Source organism: Nansenia antarctica (assembly GCF_963989245.1).
Source record: "Nansenia antarctica genome assembly, chromosome: 11".
Classification (NCBI taxonomy): Eukaryota; Metazoa; Chordata; class Actinopteri; order Argentiniformes; family Microstomatidae; genus Nansenia; species Nansenia antarctica.
This window is the reverse complement of record NC_137681.1, coordinates 6,518,236-6,528,235: the sequence shown is the minus strand read 5'-3', so window position 1 is coordinate 6,528,235 and position 10,000 is coordinate 6,518,236. Positions and strand designations below refer to the sequence as shown.

The following is a 10,000-nucleotide window of genomic DNA, read 5'->3' as shown; positions in this document are numbered from 1 at the left end:
CAAATGAGCGTACACACAAATACGATCGGAATCGATTTTCATTTCACTCTCAAGTCGTACTCTGAACTGAGCACTGTTGAAGGGTGAATAAGTGGCGCAGAATACATTTTGAGTAGGGGACTTGAGGGATAAAGTTATTCATGTAATAATGACATAACATTTGCTGAGTAATGCAGGTGATTAAAAACAACTGCATTCTGGGATACAGCAGAAGTAACACATTTTTGCTGTGTACAGTATGACTTTATCAGACATCTTATGACTATTTCTCAGATGAAATCCATGCTCATTTGATAAATCAGGGCCATTTGCATATCTTCCTACAAGATCAAAATGTTTATATCTTCAAATCAAGGGACCCCAATTTGCAAACCAGGGGACCCAACATAGGGTCCCGACCCCAAGTTTGGGAACTGCCGCGGCCCCTATCCCCTATACTACAGGCCCCACATATTTAGCATTATGGTAATAGATCCCCCTCGCCCTCTAACAGGGTACATTTGATTATCCAGTCCTCTCAGGTGTACACAAGTACAAAAGGGGGGGTAGGGCCTGCACCTTGGCAGGCATTAAGCGAAGATAATGAAGAAGAAGACTATGAAAGAGAGAGACAACAACAAGGGGAGAATGGGTAGAGGTGAAGAAAGAAAAGAGAAAGTGCTGTGAACAAATGCTAACTCGGAGGGGGTGTGGTCATTTCCCCTTTGAGAGAACTGTATACTTTTATCTTCATCATCCGTACAACAACTATGTTTAAATCAAAAACGCTAATGTCACAGTATAGAATTGAGATGAAAGCAAATCAAATCGATTCCTAACATTTCCTTAACGACCACATCGATTAAATGCTGATATAAATTAAATGCTGATTATGTTTGTTTGACATAAGGATTTATGAATGTTGATGTAGTGCTTTTGAAAAACGGTAAGCACTTGTATGTATCAGTAGTTTTCCTTTTCCTTTTATAGACCCAGTTTAGGGCCTATGTAAAAAAGTGTTACCTACGTTTAGCTATTTGGGTTTACTTTCACTGTATCTATCACAGTGAGTCTATTATGAATCCTATGAGTTGTACTCACTCATGTAATTTCTGGTGTGTTTTTCTTTATGAGCTCCCACACGTTGCAATGCCATCACCTTCATGTTGTGTGCAATGAATGAAAGACTGTGAGAGTCGTCCTTTTATTCTATATTTACCTTGTTTCACTCCATATGTTTGTCAACGAGTCACAAGGGATATACTGTAGCCAACAAAGGATCTTTAACTATGCTCAAATGAAGGTTTCTTAACATCTAAAAGAAATGTTAAACGTTAATAGTCACATATTATGGACTACAGTATACACCGATGCATATACTGCTTCAGTTTCTTTTTAGGTTAAAAGGAGGATTATGTAAGAATGTGTTGTTGTTGTGGTGGTGAAATTTGTTCTGTGTAGAGACATAAACAACCATGATAAGAATGAGTGACTTTATAGAATTTATTTTCATCCCTGGTGGAACAAGTTCTGAATCCTGCCTGCCATTGTTGTATTATGTGAAATCAATATGAAAATAATAGGTGATTCTTTGTTTTAATCATGGATTTGAACACAAGTTGACAACGACATTAATGTGTTGAACTGAAGGTTGTCTAACCAACCACTTACACACATATGTTTTCTTGTTGGAGGGTTTACGACTACTTTCTGATATCTGTCCTCTGTGAAAGTGTTTTGGCACCATCTAGTGGCGGTTTATAGTAATACCCTTACCTGCAGCTGAGAGCAGGGGGGTATTCCATCAACATCACTAAAGAAAAATCTAGGCTTATGTTGAGATTTAAGCCTGGATTTTCCTTTAGCGACATTGATGGAATTCCAGCTCCCACTCCAGTGCGGAGACCATCATTTCACCTGGCAACTGCTCACATTTAAACTGACCAGAAAACATTGCTTGTCTCAATAGGTGGACAATAAGCACTTGTTTTCACTAACGTTTAACATTGGCTGGTGCAAGTCAACTAAGCTACACCGAAAATTCACTCAATGTTTTGGGAACCAACATTTAAAGATCTATTAACTTTTTGGTTGTTACTGTTCACCTGTTTGATTGATATGTAGGTAAATGTGTGCATGCTCACAGTCACTAATATGTTTAAATACACCCACTCCACCTGTATTGTTGTCATACAGTAATGGATGTGTTTCTAAGAGCACCTGAGAATTTCCTCTTTTTTTTTCTTCAAAACTGACTTCTCTACAAACTATGCCAAAGTCTACTCAAGTAGGCTGCTCGAGTATCACTGAGGTCCCTGATTTACAATCCAGATTATGTGTTTAAAGTATCAGCTGACCGATTCCGTTTTTTACTCTTCATTTCTGTGTATGTAAGTGTATGTAATGTGAATCACTGCCAAATGAGAGAATACATACGATGCATTCGCCTTTTATTTCAATACCAGTGAGCCTTCGCTTTCGCTGTCTCCAAACCCTCTGTGAAAACGATCACTTCTAGCTACTTAAATACTTTACTGTCAAGAATGATCTTGTGTAAGACTGTACAATTTACATCTGTGCTTAAGTGCCTTTTAGCTTGGGAGCAGTTCTGAATGAGTTTAAAAAGACAACTTAAGTTAAGGCTTTTTGTTTACTTAGACAATGTAATTGTTTGCCCACCTCTCTATTTCATGTTGGTTATAATGCATATGAATTATGTACCATGTAATTTACTCATTGCCTAACCACTAATATTTTAATAAAAGCTATTTGATTCACAATGACTGTGTCTTGTTTGAAAACACGTAGGAGCAGTAAGTACAGTAGAGAATGTCACCCAGTGTATTCCCCCACAACTGTAGAGCATCAATCTGAAGAGCATCAAGTCATTTTACACATCTTAGCCCTACATCAATAAAAAATAGTGATTGAATATTTAATCCACACTCACTCAAAAGTGTAAAGGTCATAGCTTAAAAAGGTTATCATAACTTAAAGATTATCATCACTGCAATCAATAAATTGTGGCAGTAACATATTTTTCTACAACCATTCATTTCATAACATAGTCATATCAAAGATATGAAACAAACACGGTTGTGCTTTGTTCTACCTCAGATGGAGGTATCTCAACCTTTGAAGTCTTTAGTTCCTCTACTATTATAAGTCACCTTAAAATAGTGTGTGTGTCTCTGCATGCACGCACGCACAGCAGGCTACACATTTCTGTCTGCATAAGTGAGGAACATCAGCAGGCGTACGTGCGCACACATGCAGATATGATGGAGAGAGATGAAGGGGGACAGGGAACAACAGAGAAGTTTATTCTGTGCTAGAACACAACAAACCCCTATTCACTTTAGGTACCGGGTGAGATTGACGAGAACTAGAGATTGACTAGATCCATGTAACCTAAGTGTGTCAAGCCATGGCTTCAGCCTACACCTTTTTGGTCCTGGTGTTATGAATTGTGACTGTGTACATTTTTAAATATCTGTATTGTGAATTGTATAGGGGACCAAAATAAACATTCTCAATCTCAATCTCAATCTCAATCTCAATCTCATTTCCCACCCCTCTTATTTTTTATTTTTTTTTTAAACATCATATAAGTTCAATACCCCTACCTAGAGGATTATATGAAAGATCATGCTGAGAATAATAAGAAGAAAAAAACTAGAAAAGTGAATAGCATTTCAGTGACGTCACTCTCAACACAACAGGAGCCTTAACACTGCATCCAACACTTTATTGACACTTCTACCACATGCTCTACTTACTACAACTTCAACTGCAGAAAAGAAAAAAAACTGGGGGCGTGCGTTCATAAATACGCTCTGGAAATCTGAGTAGCACTCACGGAACGCCTCTTGTCCAATCAAATGACTTGGTCCCTTTATGACGTCGAACCCAGTGTGCGCTCCGGCGCCCCCCAGAGCGAGTTGACGAACGCAGCCTGGGTCTAGAGCCAAGCCGGAAGTGGGTGGCTAGTATGATGCCTGCTAATGCTGCTAGAAACAGCTGGTTTGTTTACTGGGCTAAGCAACATAAAACTGCGATGACATGATATGTATTATATATTATATATTATACCCAAATACATCCCTAACGACACCGAATGCCGGACGGACAGAAGCACTGGTTGTCTGTTTCCTAATGCGTTCATGGTTTAGCTGCTAAATCACATTTACGTTTGGAAAAGGTAAGTGACTGGGGTGCACTAATACTACTCTTTGCACCATGTCTGTCATGTCTTCTTGACACATTTCGAAACATTTGCAGCGATGCAAAGCAGAGAGGAGAAGTCTTCTTTCTTCTAGAAGTAATCTATCTAGCCTGTTGTTGTTGACTTTCCGACACAAATGCACAACTGGCTACTGCTCGTTTGCACGCTGCAGATACTACTTATCGACACTATTTTTTAATCAATCTAAATCTTTTATCTCTTTAGTCAATCTCCTCTTTCAAAACCCACCTCAAAACCCACCTGTTTACGCAGGCATATCCCTGTTGATTTACTGTTCCCGTGCTGCTCTGCTACTAGCTATGTTTTATACTGTATATTTCTATGTATTTTGTATTTTGAATTTTGTAACTGTTTTTAAATTTGTTGTTGTACGGCGACATTGAGTGCCATGAAAGGCGCCTTATAAAATAAATGTATTATTATTATTACTATTTTTTAAACGGTTTTCGCCGTTTATTATTACCCTGGGACGGATCACACGTACTTTCGCGTTTTTTAGTCGTTAGCTGTCAAAACGCTGGGTGCTAATGTGAGCTAGCCAAGTAGCTTGGTAAAAACCTGACTAGTGTGAAGGTCTGTGAGAAACCCTCCTAAACCTGACCAGTGTGAAGGTCTGTGATAAACCTGACTATTGTGAAGATCTGTGATAAACCGTCCTAAACCTGACTAGTGTGAAGGTCTGTGAGAAACCAGTCCTAAACCTGACCAGTGTGAAGGTCTGTGAGAAACCAGTCCTAAACCTGACCAGTGTGAAGGTCTGTGATAAACCTGACTAGTGTGAAGGTCTGTGATAAACCGTCCTAAACCTTACTAGTGTGAAGGTCTGTGATAATTATTACCTTATACCTGCACAGACAGGGGTTTTAGTTCAATTGCACCTTCCTTCACTTACTGTGCTTTCTCCTTGGGTGGCTTGGTTCCCATGCAGAAAATCAAGCATGCATTATGTCCATGACATTGGAGTATTAATCCACTTTTAAACTACTTTGTCTCTTGTGCTGTGTCCATGTAGTGAAAAGTGCGTTTGTTAATAGCCTACTACTTCCTTCCAGTGGACAATTTGCATACTTCATCTGTTGCGAGAGAACAGCCCTATGTCCTTGCCCTTTGACTTTTATGCTGAGCATTGAAGTTTGATGTATTTCTCTAGATTAGACCTTATCCCCCAGCACTAAGTCTCTGTCTGTCTCTCTCTCTCCTCCCCGTCTCTCCTACGCACCTAATGCCTATCCCTGCATCTATCCCTGCATCTATCCCTGCATCTATCCCTGCCTCTCCCCCTCTCCTATCATCCACCCTGGCTTTTATTTATTTATTTCATACTTTTTTTAAAAATACTCTCCCACCTAATGCCTATCCTTGCATCTCCCCCCCCCCCCCCTTTCCCACTCCCCCTTCTCTCCCCCCCCTCAGGGGCCAGAGGATGGCGGTATGGATCCAGGCCCAGCAGCTCCAGGGGGATGCCCTGCACCAGATGCAGAGTCTCTACGGCCAACACTTCCCCATTGAAGTGCGCCACTACCTGGCCCAGTGGATCGAGGGTCAACACTGGTGCGTACAGGCTTGGGTTCACACACCCTCACTCATCTTAATCATCTACGTTTAGCAGCACTGTGGTTGCATCGTTTCTACAGTCTGATGCTGAGAGAGAGAGAGAGAGAGAGAGAGAGAGAGAGAGAGAGAGAGAGAGAGAGAGAGAGAGAGAGAGAGAGAGAGAGAGAGAGAGAGAGAGAGAGAGAGAGAGAGAGAGAGAGAGAGAGAGAGAGAGAGAGAGAGAGAGAGAGAGAGAGAGAAGAGAGAGAGAGAGAGAGAGAGAGAGAGAGAGAGAGAGAGAGAGAGAGAGAGAGAGAGAGAGAGAGAGAGAGAGAGAGAGAGAGAGAGAGAGAGAGAGAGAGAGAGAGAGAGAGAGAGAGAGAGAGAGAGAGAGAGAGAGAGAGAGATTGTTTCAGTCCAGGAATACTAGCCCTTTGTGTGATGCTTTCTGGGCCTGTCTTAAAACACTGAATCAATAGGGGAAAAGGGAGAGAGGAGGTGCAGGAAGTCCACAACGGGCCTCATTTTGTGCTTAGTTGTTCATGTTGAATTCAAACTCCCACCTGCACAAGTGTCGTGGTTCTGGGGGGGGTCCAAAAGACGTCCTCAGGGAAGCCAGAATGTGGGTTCAGATGATGTCTTTCTAGGACGTCCAAATGACGTCATTAGGTCTTCTGTAGTCCATAAGACGTCCTAAAGACGTCATCTGGACGTCCTAGAAAGACATCATCTGAACCCACATCCCGGCTTCCCTGAGGACGTCTTTTGGACTCTTTGTTTACTGGGCTTGATGTCCTGTGTCTGCGCCCCCCCGTCCTCCAGGGACACGGTGGAGCTGGACAACCCCCAGGAGGAGGCCAAGGCCAAGCGCCTGCTGGACAGCCTGGTCCAGGAGCTGCAGAGGAAGGCCGACCACCAGGTGGGAGAGGACGGCTTCCTGCTCAAGATCAAACTGGGACACTACGCCAACCAGCTCAAGGTGAGACTCCAGGCACTCAGAACCGTTATACAAGCTTTATACCTTTATTTAACCAGGTGAATACTCATTGAGATTTAGAATCTCTTTTCCAAGAGAGACCTGGCCAAGAGGGGCAGCATGTATAGACAGATACATTTAGGTTTCAGACATACAGTATAAAACAATGAACACTAGGCACTATCAGGAATGCGTAGGTGGCTGCGTTAAGTACAGAGACACTCTCTCGTACTTTCCCCGGTCAAGGTCCTTCAAGATTCCACTATTCCACAAGGCATCGTATGAGATTCCACTATTCCACCAGGCGTCGTATGAGATTCCACTATTCCACAATGCATCGTATGCGATCAGTTTTTCCAGGTTTCAATCTTTCTGGAGGGTGTTCCAAGCAGAGGGGACAGCATATTTTGAAGGCTTTTTTCCCTGCTCTGTGCGAACACGAGAAACAAGCAACTGCAGAACATCTTGGGAGCGCAAGTTATAATGATTTTGGCTTCTAGATAGATACTATGTACATAGGTATGTTGGGACCATCATTAGAACTACAAGCAACCCACAATAACACTAAAGCACTACCCCAGTCAGCTAATGGTGAGACTCCAGGCTCCAGTATAACCAGTATGTCCGGTATAACTGCTAGTACTAATGCCACTAAACCCTGAACTAGTACCTGAACTAGTATACTAGAGACCAGTGCTGTCATGTAGGCCGAGGCTGGAACCTTTCGACGTGTAAGCATGTTTATTAACAGCTTGGCAAGAGTAGCGAGATTCATAGCATAGTAGCATAGTCATGCGACCTGTGCCAATGTACCAGTGCCAGTGTATTAACCTATTCCTTGACAATCAGTGCAACCAGTAGAACCCTCTATAGTGGGTGTGGGTGTGGGTGTGGGTGTTTCAAATTCAAGCCTGACCCGGGCCCTTTTGAGATGAGTCCGGCCCCCCAAAAAAACGTTCACAAAAACAAGAATTTCACAAAACGGCTCTGCTTTTACCCTTTGCGTACAACAGCTGATTAGAGAGACTGCTTGAAAAACTCACCATATTAGTTACTGTATCAACAACGGTATTTACTGCACCTTTTTCATAGAACACAGTGAGAGAACGTATGAATGCAAAATATTATATCCAAAACAAATGAAACACAGCTCTGTCGAAGGCAAACCCGAGCCTGACTCGGCCCCGAATCAACTGTCAGGAAATCAGGCCCGGCCCGAGCCGACATTTGCTTCCTACACAGAAAAAATTGCTTTATACTAGCTTATCCTGATGTGATTTTGAAAATGTAAGGATACTGGGTGGTAGTAGAACGCACATCTAGGAAAAGTCATGAAAGGAGGGTCCTGAAATTTTATAGAGTGCAAAGATATAAACGTTTTCTTTACTCACAGGGGTGAAATGGCCCCTCATGGCTGATTAAGTGTTAAATAGTGTGTGTTGTTAACCTCTCCTCCTGTCTCCACAGAGCACGTACGACCGCTGTCCCCTGGAGCTGGTGCGCTGCATCAAGCACATCCTCCACACAGAGCAGAGGCTGGTGCAGGAGGCCACCAACGTAAGTCTGGGCCACCTCACACATGCTGCACAAATGCATTACAGGTTCATCCAAGTAATACGTATACGGACGGAACTACGCAGATAGGAATTCAGTGGATGAGACGAACAGATTTCCTGTCTTATCTAAGCAGAGGATCACTGTCTGTTCCTCACACTGTACTTCTATCTGAGTGGATAATATAATAATACTAACTTTTATTTGTATAGCGCTTTTCCTGCAAACGTTGCAGCTCAAAGTGCTCCATGGATGGCAACATTGACTCTTGAAGACTGTGCTTCTATCACCATGAGTGTTCTTTGGGGGGGTCATGCTGGTCTGATTGGGCCAGTCAGACCAGCGTTCTTTGTGACCGTTGTCTCATGGTCTCTCTGTACTGGCAGGCCAGCGGGGCGGGGGGCGGGGCCATGGACAGCCTATCACAGCGCCACCAGCACATCAACCAGGTGTTCGAGGAGCTGCGCGTGTCCACGCAGGAGACGGAGAACGAGCTGCGCAACCTGCAGCACAACCAGGAGTACTTCATCATCCAGTACCAGGAGAACCTGCGCATCCAGAGTGAGACACACACACACACACACACACACACACGCACACACACACACACACACACACACACACACACACACAATCCTCACTATCACTCCCCAACGTCAAGTGGGATTGTTCCGTACCCTGAAAGTAGTCTATGGGCCCGTAGAAACTATTTATGAGTTGCTTAAATTAAATAAATGTGAAATAATACTATTGTGCAATATGACAACCCTAGTCGTCTATCTGTACAGTATAGTACAGTGGATAGTGTACATAGCCTTTATTTATGTAAACCAGCTCCTTCCCTTCTTGTGATTTGTTTTTTTTAAAGTTTTTTTTTTTCTTCCCTTTCCTAACACCAGGGGAGCCACCCCTCCTAAATTTCGTTGTTTGGTACCTGTACTGTAGCAATGACAATAAAGTCCATTCATTCATTCATATTACAGTGTAAAGCAGGTTCAAATGAAACAAATGAAACAAAACAAGCTTTCAGGAAACGAGGAGAGGGAGGCCGCTGTATACTATAGACCTATTGCTAAGCCACGCCCCCTTTGAAAACTCAGACAAACAAACAACGCTCGCTCAAATTCTTCACTGACGGTGACTGACTGACCGTGACTGAATGACATTCAATGACTTACAATGGAGTTCAAATTTCTGATTTAGAAGTAAGTAATAGACATGTTTTTTTTTAAAGATGACAAGAATATTTAGTCTAGAAGCTTTTCACCATTAGATATTAGCGAGTTGTTTGTCTGACTTTTCTGCCTGTGGTGACTTGCTGTGATATGATTGGACAATTTATTTTTTGGGGCGTGGCTTAGCGATACGTCCATTTGGGACGCAGTCTAGATGTGCACCAGGATGTAACATAATTGATGCAGGTATTGACATATATATATGGCGTATATATAATGTATGTTCTCCTCCCTGTCCCCCCCGTAGCCCAGCTGACCGGCCTGGCCTCCCTCCCCCAGGCAGAGAGGGCCCAGAGGGAGACGGCCCTGCAGAGCAAGAGGACCACTGTGGAGGCCTGGCTCACCAGGGAGGCCAACATACTGCAGAAGAACAGACTGGTACGGACACACACACACACACACACACACACACACACACACACACACACACACACACACACACACACTTCAGAAACAACATACTGCAGAAAAAAAGAC

At 42.9% G+C, this 10,000-nt stretch overlaps 1 protein-coding gene across 1 annotated transcript in view; it reads left to right on the top strand.

Annotated features, from left to right (window-relative positions):
- Positions 1–4,158: 4,158 nt before the first annotated feature.
- LOC308167704 (signal transducer and activator of transcription 5B-like) overlaps positions 4,159–10,000 on the top strand; it is a 20,368-nt gene continuing 14,526 nt past the window's right edge. Inside the window, exons 1-6 of the mRNA XM_080542167.1 lie at positions 4,159–4,180; positions 5,639–5,776; positions 6,581–6,737; positions 8,202–8,291; positions 8,675–8,849; positions 9,771–9,901. Of these exons, the coding sequence (XP_080398293.1) occupies positions 5,649–5,776; positions 6,581–6,737; positions 8,202–8,291; positions 8,675–8,849; positions 9,771–9,901 (681 nt within the window). The 5' untranslated portion in view covers positions 4,159–4,180; positions 5,639–5,648. The remainder of the gene's footprint in view (positions 4,181–5,638; positions 5,777–6,580; positions 6,738–8,201; positions 8,292–8,674; positions 8,850–9,770; positions 9,902–10,000) is intronic.